The sequence below is a fragment of the Carlito syrichta genome, unplaced genomic scaffold, assembly GCF_000164805.1.
Source record: "Carlito syrichta isolate Samal-C Ts95f unplaced genomic scaffold, Tarsius_syrichta-2.0.1 Scaffold311939, whole genome shotgun sequence".
Classification (NCBI taxonomy): domain Eukaryota; kingdom Metazoa; phylum Chordata; class Mammalia; order Primates; family Tarsiidae; genus Carlito; species Carlito syrichta.
The window spans coordinates 262,063-277,775 of NW_007256035.1; the positions used below are offsets into that span (position 1 = coordinate 262,063).

At 35.8% G+C, this 15,713-nt stretch overlaps 1 protein-coding gene and 1 pseudogene across 7 annotated transcripts in view; both read left to right on the plus strand.

Annotated features, from left to right (window-relative positions):
- The window catches only part of CDC42BPA (CDC42 binding protein kinase alpha), a 338,092-nt gene that overhangs the window by 201,518 nt on the left and 120,861 nt on the right, over window positions 1–15,713 (plus strand). For 5 of the 6 annotated variants that reach the window (XM_021718207.1, XM_008069336.2, XM_008069337.2 and 2 more), the window contains exons 12-14: window positions 684–817; window positions 8,174–8,416; window positions 8,664–8,774. In XM_021718207.1, coding sequence (XP_021573882.1) covers window positions 684–817; window positions 8,174–8,416; window positions 8,664–8,774 — 488 coding nt within the window. The remainder of the gene's footprint in view (window positions 1–683; window positions 818–8,173; window positions 8,417–8,663; window positions 8,775–15,713) is intronic. The other variant, XM_021718209.1, reaches the window with a different exon arrangement.
- Window positions 13,798–15,713, plus strand: part of LOC103271839 — a 3,867-nt pseudogene continuing 1,951 nt past the window's right edge. The window contains exon 1 of the transcript XR_505076.2: window positions 13,798–15,657. The product of XR_505076.2 is annotated as a non-POU domain-containing octamer-binding protein pseudogene (transcript). The remainder of the gene's footprint in view (window positions 15,658–15,713) is intronic.

Consider the following 15,713-nt stretch of genomic DNA (forward strand, 5'->3'; position numbering starts at 1 on the left):
CTGAAGTGATAATGTTAACATTATCTATTAACATTACTTTGTAAGTTGGAGAGGTCAGTGCAGGATTTCCTGGGCTCTGGTCTTAGCTCTGGTACTTATTTAGCAATGTGTCCTTGGCAAACTCTTCATCTCCCTGACTTTCTTCATCTGAAAAATAAAGAACTGATTTGGATCAGAGGCTTTCAGATATTTACTTTTAGAAAGTAGAGTTTATTCTTCCAATAGGCAAGAGTGAAACTAGGCTGCGAGATCTGGAATCACACTATTAAAAGCAAAACTGTCTAACAGTAATTTGACTAGCATCAGCACTAGGATGCTTGCCACAGTAGATGCAAACTGTCTTATTGTTTGTTTGGTTTTGTTCTTCTTTCTTAATTTTAAGTTTTGAATTGGTCTGAAGGTGCTGTTTTTGGAAGTATGGTCTTTTCCCCCCAAATAAATATATAAGACATTTCTGTCATAAAATTTTCACATCGTCACATTGACATATGCCATACATGGTCATTACAGTGAACTGATATGCGTTTAATTTCATGAGTCATGCTGGTTTGTGGTGTCAATATACCTAATATTGTACCAAATTCAAAATACTTTTTAAAACAATATTTTAGTTGTTTTAAAATTTGGGTTTAGTCATTTGTTTTTATGCAAATAGTAGAAGAAATATTGTCTTTTGTTTTTAGAGTCAAGTCATTTGGAACAGCAACTTGAAGAAGCTAATTCTGTGAGGCAAGAACTAGATGATGCTTTTAGACAAGTCAAGGCTTATGAAAAACAAATCAAAACATTACAACAAGAAAGAGAAGATCTAAATAAGGTAAAAAAAAAGAATAGATTGTTAAAGACTTTTCTGTATTTTTAATCTTGTATATAGGATACTGAATGCATTCATAATGAATTACAATATTATATAGTATATTTTATCTTTAAAAAAGTTGATTTGAAGATTTAAGAATTACTTTGGTGTATGTCATTTGATTATTGGCTAGTAATTAAGAAACTCATTCTTGAGGCTTTAAAGTTCAGAATCTTTGTTTTGGAAAATTAAAGGATTTATTTAAAAGTGAATGTTACTTTAAAACATTATGAAGAAGTAAGAAAATAGTAGAATCTATTTAGTATCTATGGAAAAGATTTAAAATACAGGCATATGTTCATTATGAGTTGCTGATACGAACATTTTATTTTATTTTATTTTATTTTTGAGTTGGAGTCTCACTCTTTCGCCTAGACTGGAGTGCAGTGGCCGCTCTCAGCCACCTCAGCCTTGACCTGCTGGGCTCCGGCGATCCTTCTGCCTCAGCCTTCCAAGTAGCTGGAACTACAGGCATGCGCTACCACGCCCAGCTAATTTTTTTGATTTATTGTAGAGATGAGTTCTCGCCAAGTTACCCAGGCGGGTCTTGAACCCGCGGGCTCAGACAGTTCATTCACCTCAGCCTCCCAAAGCGCAGGATTACAGGCTGAGCCACCGAGCCCGGCTGATACGAACATTTTAAAAGACTGTAATTTAAAATTTCTTTGGTGATTTCATTATTTTTAAAATATCAGCTTATCTTTCTTTTATTTATTTATTGTTTTTGAGTTGGAGTCTCACTCTGTCGCCCAGGCAGAGTGCAATGGCATGCTCACAGCCACCGCAGCTTCCACCTGCTGGGCTCAGGCGATCCTTCTGTCTCAGCCTTTCAAGTAGCTGGAAGTACAGGCATGCACCACCACGCCTGGCTAATTTTTTGATTTATTGTAAAGATGAGGTCTAACCAGCCGGGCTCGGTGGCTCAGCCTGTAATCCCGCACCTTTGGGAGGCTGAGGTGAGTGGATTGCCTGAGCCTGTGGGTTCGAGACCTGCCTGGGCAGCGAGACCTCATCTCTACAATAAATCAAAAACTAGCTGGGTGTGGTAGCACACGCCTGTAGTTCCGCCTACTTGGAAGGCTGAGGCAGAAGGATCGCTGGAGCCCAGCTGGCGAGGCTGCGGTGGCCGGGAGCCACTGCACTCCAGTCTGGGTGACAGAGTGAGACTCCAACTCAAAAAAAAAAAAAAAAAAAGATGAGGTCTAACCAAGTTGGCCAGGCAGGTCTTAAACGCATGGGCTCAGTCAGTCCTCTCACCTTGGCCTCCCAAAGTGCTGAGATTACAGGCTTGAGCCACTGCACCTGGCAGCTTATCTTTCAAAGCAGCTTGGATGAACAAGCTAAAGTCATTTTCATAAGATCTTTGTGTAACACTGAAACATTGTTATAAACATTAACAAAATTTATCGATAACTAAGACTCTGTAACACAATCCAGAGGGTAAGTAACATTCAAGCACTAGAGAAAAATGCTTTACTTGAACCAGGTACTGCTAAACACTATGGCTTTCATGAACAAAGAAAATAATGTTGGGACTAATATTAGCCAATGCAAACAAGTAATCATTTTATGACATAGTATAAATTGTATTCAATGATATAGCACATAATACACTGATAATATAGAATGATGCCCTTCTGGGGAAGATTTATAAGTGTTGCTGCCAGGAAAGAAATGGAATTAAAAATAAAATAAATAACTCTCGGCTGGTAAAAGTAATAAAAATGACAAACAGAGAAAACTATTAAAGATTAAACTGTTAGGACCAGGCATGATGGATCACGCCTGTAATCCCAGCAGTTTGGGAAGCCAAAGCAAGAGGATTGCTTGAGCCCAGGAGTTTAAGACCAGCTAAGGCAACATGGTGAAACCATGTCTCCATACAAAATTTTAAAAAATTAGCTGGGCTTGGTGGCGCACACCTATAGTCCCAGGTACTTGGGGAGGCTGAAGTGGGAGGATCTCTTGAGCCCAGGAGTTTAAGGCTGTGGTAAGTCTTGATTGTGCCAGAGGAAGTCTCCATGGTGCAGACTCTTACTCTCTCCCACCCCACCTTGAAATGTCAACATACTACCTCTAGAAGGCAAATCTGTTAGGATTGTTCTCACTTGTAAGTTAGTTACTTTCCAAGGCATTTAGCCTAGGTTTTATTAACATTTGTTCAGGAGGGCCCAACTGTATGCAAAATCATTGTTTCTCTGAATCCCACAGTCTTTTTTATTCATAAACATTATAACTCTGCATATATTTAAAGGCATTTTAAAATGTTCTTCCATAATATTTCATACAGGTCTTGTTTGCCTTTCCTTAAATTTATTATTCTCTATATCTTTTCACATTCCAAATGTCTTTAAAATTTGTTTTCTTACTGATTTTTCTACATTGATTTTGTTCTGGCAACATTGCTAAACTCTCTTATTCATTTTAATGGGATGTATTTTAGATACTTTGAGGTTTTCTGCAAATAATGGCAGTTTGTTTCTTCCTTTTAGATTCTTAAGACTTTTCTTTCTTTCCTTGTCTTACTTTAGTAGCCCCTCAGTACAATGTTGAATAGAAATGGTGATAGCAAGTATCTGTATCTTATTCCTGATTTTAAAGCAAATATCTTTGATATTTTACCACTGGTAATGTTTACTGTAAATTTTTGGTAAATACTTTTTATTAGGTTAAGGAAGTTACCTTCTATTCCTATTTTGTTAATAGTTTTTACTAAGAATGGCATTGGATTTATTAAATATGCTTTTCTGTGTTCTGTTGATATGATTATATGATCTTTGCTCGTCAATAGGTTGATGTGGTGAGTTGCATTTATAGACTTATTTCTAGTATTAAACCACTGTTACATTTCTTGGTTAAGCCTAAATTTCTAATGTATTATCACCTAAATAACATTCTAATAGTATAAGTCATATTTATGTAGCAGATATCTGTTCTGAGTGCCTTACTTATATTAGGTTACTTAATCTTCATCACAGCCCCATGAATTAGGTATTGTTACTATGATTCTTAGTTTACATATGGTGAGACTGAGTCATAGATATAGAAAGCAGTAGAGCTAGAATTTCAACATAAGGAGTTTGTTTATATAGAGAGTTCGTGTGTATTTACTTTATATGTCACTGAAAGTGATTTTCTGATTTTTTTTTTAGGACTTTTAACTTTGTTTTTATGAGTGAGATTGGCTTGTAGCTTTTGTTTTCTTACCTTTCCTGTCATTTTTTAAAGATCAAGATTATATTGGTCTCATAGAATGAGTTGGGTAATATTGCTTCGTCTTTTTTCTGGAAAAGATGTGTAAGAGAAATGTTCTCTATTCCTTAAAACATTAGGGGAACCACCTGTAGAACCATCTGGACCTGGAGGTTCTCCTCCACCACTGGGAGGATACGGGAATTTAAAAGCAAAAAAAAAAAAAAAAAAATTTTTTTTTTTTCAGAGCATCACTCTATATCGCCACAGTTGGTCTCACACTCCTGGGCTCTAGCACTCCTCCCATTTCAGCCTTCCAAGTATACACCACTGAGCCTGGCTTGAGTGGAGAAATTTTGTTAACTATTGGTTTACTTTAACTGGAATAGAGCTACTTAGTCATTCAGTTTCTTCTTAAAATGGTTTTGATAAATCGTATTTTTATAGAAATTTGTTCGTTTCATAAATTAATAAATTTATTGACATAAAGTTCTTTTTGTCATATTTTTAAATTATCTTTTTTGATCTCACTTAGATTTCTTTTTCTCTTCTAGTATTTCTTTGTGCCTTCATCTTTGTTCCCTCAATTGATCTTACCAGATGTCTGTTTTATTGTTTTTCTCAAAGAAACTTTGTTGGCTGTGTTGTACCTCATTATTCCTTCATTTCTGTTTCATTGATTTATGCTCTTATCTTTATTATCTTCTTTGTAGTTCAGCTTATTTATCGTGTTGTTCTATCTCTAACTTAACTGCTGTCTCATGGAATTTCAACCTTTTTTCCCCTGTATATACACGAGGGTGACTTCTTCAAAAAACAGAATTATCTTTTGAAGGGTAGGCCCCTCTAGTACACTTGGAATTTGTTACTCCAGATCAAAAGATCAGCCCAGTGTCTGGAAGTTTTGAGACGGTTGTGTCATGATTTGCTGAAGAAACATCTAAAGTTGTGGCAAACAGGTGACTGGTTCTTCCACCATGACAACGTACCTACCCACTCTGTACTGCGTGTTCAGCAGTTTTGACCCAAACAACATGACTCTTGTACCCCATTCTCCCTATTAACCTGATCTCTCCCTGAGGATTTTTTTTTTTAATTTCTCTGGATGAAAAAAGTTCTCAAAGGGAATCATTTTGTCAATGTGGAAGAAGTGAAACAAAAAATGGCAGATGCACTAAACGGCACCAAAATTGATGAGTTCAAAAACCGTATTGAGCAGTGGAGAAAGCGTCTCAGTGGTTGTATTGCAATCAGAGAGTATTTTGAGGCGACCAAAGTTTAAACATGTAAGACTAAATATACAATTTTTATAAATAAATTTCTTTTTTTTGGTTCTCCCTCATGTTCCAGGCTATAAGTCTTCTTCTAAGTATAGCTTAGAAGCTTACTGCATCTCCAAGTTTTAGTATATACTAAAACATTTGTGTTGTTTTTATATTTTTAATTTTTTATGTATTTTGATATCCTTTATGATTTTTCTCACTGACCAATGAGTTATCTATAAGTATCTTTTAAAGTTTTTAATGTAGGGAGTTCTTTTTTATTTCTAATTTAATTGCAGTATTATTAAAGAACTCGATCTATGTGATATCTATTCTTCGAAATCTACTGAGACTTGCTTCATGGCCTAGCTTCTTCCATTTTTAAAACATTAAATATGTGTTGTTGAAACAGTATGTGTTGCCAATATAGAGAGCAAGCTTCTATATGTGAAGCTTGTCAATTTTATCTTTTTCAGATCTTATTTAATATTCACTATTTATTTTGTCTGCTTGGTTTATTAATGATTAAGAAATTGAAATTTTTCATTATAGTGATATATTTATCAATTTTACCAATTTCAGTAATTTTTTTAAAAATATATTTTGAGACTGTCTTGTAGACTGCACAGAAGCTTATAATGGTATTTCTTCCTAGTATATTATACTTTATCATTGTTTCCCTTTTCTTAATAATGCTTTTTCTACTAAAGTCTGGATTTCATTTTTTAATTCAGTATAGCAGACTGTCTTTAAAGGGTAAACTTAGCCCTTTTATGTTTATTTTGATTACTAATGTGTATGGACATGTTTCTACCACTTTATTTTTTGTTTTCTGTTTGTCATTGTTTTTGTTGCTTCTTTTTGTCTCTTTCCATTGAAAATATTTTTAATTGTGATAAAATACATATAATATAAATTTCCCATCTAAATGATTTTAAAGTATATAGTTTAGTAGTATTAAGTGTATACATTGTTGTGCAACCAAGCTTCAGAACTTTTAATTTTGAAAAATTATTTTCTACTTTTTAATTGAGATTTTTGTTTGTTTTCTTGTTGGTATTTTGTTGCCTTTTCTTTATAGTCTTTTGGTAGTTACTCTTCAATTTTGCCATGCATATTAACAGTGTTTAAATTCAGTATCCCAAACTATTTTCCCCAAACAATTTAAGGACATTAAATTCTACAGATTGAGTGTCTCTTACCCAAAATGCTTGGTTACAGAGTGTTTTGAATTTCAAATTTTACTGTATTTTAGAATATTTGCATTATATCAGTTGAGTATCCTTAAACCAAAAATCCCAGATTCACAGTGAGCCAGAGAGTATTTCCTTTGAACATTGTGCCAGTACTCAAAATGTTTTAGATTTTGGAGCATTTTGGATTTCATATTTTTTGGATTAGGGATACTTAACCTGTATTATCTCTTCCCTATTTATGTGCTGTTACTGACGAATATTTTAATTATCTATTTTGTTCACTGTACAAAGTCAACATTTTTATAATACAATTTTACATACACGTTTGTTTACATTCACATTCATATTTACCAGTTTCTTAGCTCTCTATCTTGCATTAGATGTTTCTTCTCAAACTATTTTTCTTTTTCCTGAAATAAAGCTTTACAGGTTCCTTTAGAGCAGATCTGATTATGGTAAGCTCTATTTTTGTTTTATGAAAGCTCATACTTAAGAAATAATTTTTATGGGTATATAATTTAAATTTTTTCTCTCTAAAAATGTTTTTTCATGTTTCTGTTTCTGTTGTTACTTCTTCAAATCTTCAGTGTCTCCTCTAAATCTAATTACTCCCCCCCACCCCTGCCTTTTTCTGAGGATAGAGAACAGCTGATTCGTCTTTTTATCCCCTCCGATTTCTTTAAGATTTTTTGCTTCTTTTTGGTATTACTCAGTTTCATTTTTTGAGTGTTCCTGGCTTTGGGTTTCTTTTCACTTTTCCTGTATTGGTAGATCTGTGTCTTAAAATTTAACACATATTTTTTCATTTGTAAATGTTCTGTATAACCCTATAAATCTTTTTAAAATCATTTTTAATAGTTGTTTTGTCTTTTTAAATTATGATTTTATCTTTTATTTCTTTAAGTGTTTTATACATAGCAATTTTATGTCACTACCTTGTTATTCTAATACCCAGACATTTTTATGTTTATTTTTTATTTATTTTTGTTTACTTTGATATTTATTTTTGTTTATTATTTCTGTTTGAGTATGGTGGTTTGTTCTTTGGGTATTTTGGAATCTGTGGTTGTGAGCTCACACTTGTTTGTTCTATATGTGAAAAATTCAGATTTAATTGAGGTTCTTTTCCCCAAGGAAGATTTGCATTTCCTTTTGCTTGGATACAGGTTGTTCTACTGAGCTGAGTCCACTTTCTCCCTCCTCTAAGTTTCTCACTCTAATCAGGGAGTCTTAGATTTGGTTTTTTTCTATTTGCTTCTGGGTTAAGGTTTGGTCTCCATATCAAGGACAGCTTTGTTTTGTGTTTTGTTTTTGTTATTTTTTATCATTTAATATAAAAAACCCTCATGAATATTTATTAAATTTTACAAAATTTTATTTTGATTATCATATCTTATATCTGTATACTCGACTCGTTTGTGGAAACTAAGGTACTATAAGGTTTACTTAGGAGCTCCCTTGCATTTGCCATGTTAGTATAAGGAATTGAGACTATAAACAAGGCACCATACCCTTGATATCTGTACATAGGTAGTTCATTTATTTTAATTTTTGTCCTGAGGCTAATAATTTTGGCTCCTCTTGACTTAATAACAGCTACTCTGATGGCCATATTTGGTCTCTAGGTTGCAGAATTGGTAACTTATATTCTTTTTACAAAACTGTAGGAACTAGTCCAGGCTAGTGAGCGATTAAAAAACCAATCCAAAGAGCTGAAAGACGCACACTGTCAGAGGAAACTGGCCATGCAGGAATTCATGGAGATCAATGAGCGGCTAACAGAATTGCACACCCAAAAACAGAAACTTGCTCGCCATGTCCGAGATAAGGAAGAAGAGGTGGACCTGGTGATGCAAAAGGTTGAAAGCTTAAGGCAAGAACTGCGCAGAACAGAAAGAGCCAAAAAAGAGGTTAGTAGTCAGGCAAATTTTGTAGTGCCCATGGTATAGTGATTTAAGCTGCTTTTTGAGACTAGTGAAATAATAGTAATTAAAATTTTTTAAACGTTATTTTTATAGTTTGTCAATATTATCTAATGTGAATTTCAGCATTTGAATTATCTTCAAAGATAAATTCCCATGGGGGAGAATGTTTTGTTGGAAAAAAATTATAACCATGAAATCTGTTTTGTTTTGTTTTGTTTTTTTAATTTTAAAGCTGGAAGTTCATACAGAAGCTCTGGCTGCTGAAGTATCTAAAGACAGGAAACTGCGTGAACAGAGTGAGCACTATTCTAAGCAACTGGAAAATGAATTGGAGGGACTGAAGGTATCTTTTGATTTCATATTTATGAAGCTTAATTAACTTTCTTCTTTTTATGTTTGTTAGGAGTGTTAGCTTATGTACTCTAGTTGGTATAGGGTGAAAACTAACTGTCTTTCATCCCAGTATTCTTAATTCTCATTCTTACCAATAGGAAGTTGATACAGATTTTCTAATTATATGAAAGCAAAGAGACAGCTATGTTTAGTGGGAAATGGGAATCTATCAGAAAGCGGTAAAAATATTTAGGAGGGACTGCCTACCTGAACAAGATGTATTGTAATCTCTAGTAATGAACTATAAAAATTATTCCTTAAAATATAATCTTAAAATGTACTGGTAATCTGCATTGGAGTTGTGGTTAGATATCTAGACCCCATGTCTGTATTGTAAATGACTTGAGAGAAGTTTAGCTGTAGCTGTGCAAACACTTGTGTTAGTTGGGATGAGATGATAATGGGCATTGGCTAACACATCTCAGCAGAGGTTGATTTGCAGTACAAACCTTTGTGTGATACTCCCTACTTCTGACTTCACCAGTTACTAGTTGTGTAACACTGGACAAAACATTTGACTTCTTTATACCTTAATGTTTTCTTTTCTTTCTTTTTTTTTTCTTTTTTTGAGTTGGAGTCTCACTCTGTCACCCAGACTGGAGTGCAGTAGCCGCTCCCAGCCACTGCAGCCTCAACCCGCTGGGCTCCGGCAATCCTTCCACCTCAGCCTTCCAGTAGCTGGAACTACAGGCATGCGCCACCACACCCGGCTAATTTTTTTATTTATTGTATAGATGAGGTCTCACCAAGTTGCCCAGGTGGGTCTCGAACCCGCGGGCTCAGGCAATCCACTCACCTCAGCCTCCCAAAGCGCAGGATTACAGGCTAAGCCACTGAACCCGGCTTATACCTTAATTTTCTTAAGTGTAAAACTGCTTCATGTAAGGATTACATACTTTGATTTGTAAGCTGATATATCACAAGGACTTGGTATCAGTATAATAATAATATTATGTATATCATAGCGAGTGAATTAAAATCAAATTGACACCTTATTATTCCAGTATTGATAGTATGAATGTGGTGTCTGCCTTTTTTTACTCTAAATTTGCCTATCCTGTTTCTTCTTGCTTTGCCCATCAGCCCCCATTCTACTTACTCCTTGCAGTGCTTTTCCTAGTCTAGTGTTTTATTCATTCAGAACATATAAGAATTAACTTAAATGTCATATTGGGAGGTCTAAGTACTCATTCTATGCTGCTTTTTAAGAATTCTTATAAGGCCTGTAGCATAGCTCTTATTATAATTTCTGTATCTATTCTATTAACCTGCCCTGGGGAAGGGCCAGATAGTTAATGCTTGTTTAATAAATGTGTCATATTAGTGAATAAATCATTTGGTAGAATTGGCCAGAACTTTTTCTCTAACAGTTGTATTTCAGTGGTTGGAAGTAAGATTCCTTTTCTATAAATAGAAATATAAACTCTAGTTTTTTTGGGGGGGGGTGCTTGTTTTGGTAATCATGAATGCATAGTGTTGGTTAACTTTGCAAAGTAGAGCTGTATTTTTTTTATGTACATCTATGCCTCTAGAGCAAGATTAGTGTATAGACGTCATTACATTACCATCTCAAATACTTTTCAGTGAGGACCTGCTTTGTTTCTAGCACTGGTTTAGATGCTTTGCATGATAAAACAAATTATGAAGTACAAACTAGAAGAATCTTAGATATTATTTTTATTTGAGGAAATTGAGGCCCAAAGGAGTTAAAAATTTTATAGTACAATTTAATCCCAGGTTTCCTGATTCTCACTGCCATGTTCTATCTAGTGCTTTGCTTTTTATTTTTTTCCATAATAAACACTGCTGCAATGAAAGCTTGAAGTCACATGTATTTACCTACTTGTCAAGTACTCACCTCTGTGTTATTCATAAATTTGAGATAATAAAAGAACTACCCAGTAAATAAGTTGATACATTTAAAGTGCTTAGACCAGGGCCTGGCATCTAGTAAGGGTTTAATAATGTGATTTCCTTAGAATATTTTCTAAAATTGGGACTTCTTGGTCAACAGATATACACATATAAATTTTAAAACATATTTTGGCCCTTTTAAAGATTATAGGAGTCTTCACTTTTCAAAGAGTGCTTTTGAACTAAAAGAGAGAAATGGACAGTCCTATAAGAATAGACTTTAGTATCTCACTTCCATAATGGATAGAATAGATCAGTAAGGATATTGAGGTCTTGAACAACACAGTAACCAACTAGACCTAACAGTTATACAGTCTGCATTCCATATCCATAAATTCCACATCTATAGCTTCAACCAACCACAAATGGAAAATATTTGGGGGAAAAATAATAAATGGTTGTGTCTACACTGACTTGTTTTGTCATTATTCCTGAAATAATACAATATAACAACTGTTACATAGATTTACATTGTATTAGGTGATATAAGTACTGTCATGTGTTGCATAACAATATTTTAATCAACCACATACTGCATATAACAGTAATCCTGTAAGATTATAATGGAGTTGAAAATTGTTCTCACCTAGTAAAGTCTTGATGATCTTGAATCTGTGTAGGCTAATGTATGTGTTTTTGTCTTAGTTTTTAACAAAAAAAAACTTCAAAAGTAAAAATAGAATAAGTATTTTACAAATAGGAAAAAAGTTTATAGAATATGAATATAAAGAATATATTTTTGTACAGCGGTACAATGTATTTGTATTTTAAGCTAAGTGTTACTAGAAAATAGTCAAAAAGTTTTAAAAGTTAAAAAGTTTGTTGGGTAAAAAAGTTACAGTAACCTAAGGTTAATTTATTATTGAATAAAGACATTTAAAAAATAATTTTAGTGTAGCCAAAGTATATAGTGCATATCAAATCTACAGTAGTGTACAATACTGTCCTAAACTTTTATATTTGTTCACTCACTCACTGATTCATCCAGAGTAACTTCCAGTCCTACATGCTCCATTCATATTAAGTGCCCTATACAGGTATACCATATTTTATCTCTTATACCATATTTTCACTATATTTTCTCATGTTTACATACACAAATACTTACCATTGTGTTACAGCTGCCTACAGTATTCAGTACAGTAACAGCATGTACAGGTTAGTAGCCTAGAGCAATAGGCTATACCCTATAGCCTAGATGTGTAGTAGGCTATACCATCTAGGTTTGTGTAAGAACACTTTATGATCACGCAAGAACAAAATCACCTAACAACTAACTTCTCAGAATATATCTGTCATTAAGCGATGCATGATTATAATCAGGAGATGATTTAAAGTATATGGGAGAATGTACATGGATTGTATGCAAACACCACATCATTTTACTCATATATAAGAAACTGAAGCATCCATGGATTTTGGTGTCCAAAGGAGATCCTAGAACCAATCAATCCCCCATGGATACCAAGGCATGACTGTATATAGAACTTTCTACCCAACAACAGCAAAGTACCCATTATTTTAAAGAATACCTGATGTAACTTCTCCAGAATAAACCATATATTAGGCCACAAAACAAGTCTCAGTAAATGTAAAAAGGTTGAAGTCATATAAGGTATTGTCTCCAACCACAATGGAATGGAGCTCAAAATCAATAACAGAAAAAAAAGAAAAAATCGTTGCAATGTTTAAAAACATGTGGAAATTAATCAACATACTTTTAAACATAAATCAGTGGGTTGAAGAAGAAATCACAAGAGAAATTAGAAAGTGCTTAGAAATGAATGAAAGGGAAAACACAATATACCAAAACTTATGGGCTGCAGTGAAGGCAGTGCTCAGAGTCAAATTTATAGCTGTTAAGTGCCTATATTAAAAAAGGAAAGCTGGGCATTATGACTGACACCTGTAATCCCAGAACTTGGGAAGGCTGAGGCAAGAGAATTGCTTGAGCCCAGAAGTTTGAGACCAACTTAGGCAGCAATAACTCCTCTACAAAAAATAAAAAATTAGTGGGACATGGTGATGTGGGCCTATAGACCCAGCTACTGAAGAGACTGAGGTGGAAGTATTACCAGCCCGGGAGGTCAAGGCTGTGGTGAGCCATGAATGTGCCACTGCACTCTAGCCTGGGTGACAGAGTGAGGCTCCAACTTAACAAAAAAAAAGAAGAAGAAGGAAGGAAGATCAATTACCTAACTGTATACCTTAAAGAACTAGCAAAAGAATAGCAAAGTAAACCCAAAGATGGCAGAGGGGAAAGTAAAGATAACAGAGATAAATAAAATAAAGAATAGAAAAATAATAGAACCAAAAAAATCAAAAGTTAGTTCTTGGAGATCAACAAAATTAACAAACCCTTATAAGACTAAGTCTCCCCCAAAAAGAAAGAGAAGATTCAAGTAACTAAAATCAGACATGAAAGTGAATACTTTATTCCTGACCAAAAGAAAGTAAAAGATTTATAATAGGAATATTATGTACAACTGTATCCCAACAATATAGATAAACTTAATTGAAATGGATAAATTCCTAGAACAGACAAGTAACTCAAGATAAAGTATAAGATCTCCAGAGACTTATAACATGTAAAAACATTGAATCAGTAATCAAAAACCTCCAACAAAGAAAAGTACAGGACCAGACTACTTCACTGGTGAGCTGAACCAAACATTTAAAGAAGAATTAATACCAATCTTTCTCAAACTGTTTTAAAAATGAAAGAGAAGTGAATACTTTTTAACTAATTGTGTGAGGTTAGCATTATCCTGAATACTAAATCCAGATAAAAGCATCACTAGAAAAGAAAGTTACAGACCAACATTCCTTATAAATATAGATCTACAAATCTTCAACACAATACTAGGAAATCAAAGCCAAAAGCATATTATAAGGATTATACACCATGACCAAGTAAGATGTATACTAGGGTGCAAGGGTGGTTCAACGTAAGAAAATCAATCAATGTAATAATACATCACATTAATAGAATCAAAGAAGGGGAACCATGCAGTCATCTTAATTGATGCTTGAAAGTCATTTTGCAAAATCTAACATTCTTTCATGTTAAAAACTCTGAGAAAACTAGGAATAGAAGAGAACATATTCAACATGATTAAAGACATTTGTGGACAACTTACATCATACTCAATGGGGAAAGACTGAATGCTTTTCCCTTGAAATCAGGAATGAGGCAGGTGGTCCATTTTTACCATGACTGGAGATTCTAGTTAGAGCAATTATGCAAGAAAAAGAAATATAAGACAGAGTGTCACCGTTACTCCGAGGAGAGGCCACTCTCTGGAGGAAGTTTTCAGGGTTAGAGAGAACTGAGAGGCACTTGCTGTCTTCAGTCGGAGTTGAGGGTGCAAAAATGCAGAGCAATACAACTTTTAGTTTGGAGAAGCAAAGCCATACTCCAAGAAAGCATCATCAGCATCACCACCAGCAGCAGCACCACCAGCAGCAACAGCAGCAGCCACCACCACCGCCAATACCTGCAAATGGGCAGCAGACCAGCAGCCAAAATGAAGGCTTGACTGCTGACCTGAAGAATTTTAGGAAACCAGGAGAGAAGACCTTTACCCAACGAAGCCGTCTCTTTGTGGGAAATCTTCCTCCTCACATCACTGAGGAGGAAATGAGGAAACTATTTGAGAAATATAGGAAGGCAGGCGAAGTTTTCATTCATAAGGATAAAGGATTTGGCTTTATCTGCTTGGAAACACGAACCCTAGCGGAGATTGCTAAAGTGGAGCTGGACAATATGCCCCTCCGTGGAAAGCAACTGCGTGTACGCTTTGCCTGCCACAGTGCATCCCTTACGGTCCAAAACCTCCCTCAGTATTTGTTCAACGAACTAATACTGAGAAGCCTTTTCTGTATTTGACCAGGTGGAGAGGGCTGTAGTCATTGTGGATGATCGAGGAAGGCCCTCAGGAAAAGGCATTGTTGAGTTCTCAGGGAAGCCAGCCGCTCGGAAAGCTTTGGACAGATGCAGTGAAGGCTCCTTTCTGCTAACCACTTTTCCTCGTCCTGTGACTGTGGAACCCATGGACCAGTTAGATGACGAAGAGGGACTTCCAGAGAAGCTGGTTATAAAGAACCAGCAATTTCACAAGGAGCGAGAGCAGCCACCGAGATTTGCACAGCCTGGCTCCTTTGAGTATGAGTATGCCATGGCTGGAAGGCACTCATTGAGATGGAGAAGCAGCAGCAGGACCAAGTGGACCGCAACATCAAGGAGGCTCGTGAAAAGCTGGAGATGGAGATGGAGGCTGCTCGCCATGAGCATCAGGTCATGCTAATGAGACAGGATTTGATGAGGCCCAAGAAGAACTTCGGAGGATGGAAGAGCTGCACAACCAAGAGGTGCAAAAACGAAAGCAACTGGAGCTCAGGCAGGAGGAGGAGCGCAGGCGCCGGGAGGAAGAGATGCGGTGACAACAAGAATAAGTGATGCGGTGACAGCAGGAAGGATTCAAGGGAACCTTCCCTGATGCGAGAGAGCAGGAGATATGGATGGGCCAGATGGCTATGGGAGGTGCTATGGGCATAAACAGCAGAGGTGCCATGCCCCCTGCTCCTGTGCCAACTGGTACCCCCGCTCCTCCAGGACCTGCCACTATGATGCCGGATGGAACCTTGGGATTGACCCCACCAACAACTGAACGCTTTGGCCAAGCTGCTACAATGGAAGGAATTGGGGCAATTGGTGGAACTCCTCCTGCATTCAACCGTGCAGCCCCTGGAGCTGAATTTGCTCCAAACAAATGTCACCAATACTAATAAAGTTGCAGTGTCTGGTTTCTCAAAACCTTAAAAGAAAGGACCCTTTTTGGACTAGCCAGAATTCTACCCTGGAAAAGCGTTAGGGATTTCTCCCAATAGTTAGGTCTACCCTTCCTGTACTACTCTAGGTGTCGGTGACCAGCACTGACCAAGGGTGGGTTAGGACCCGCACCAGAGAATCTGG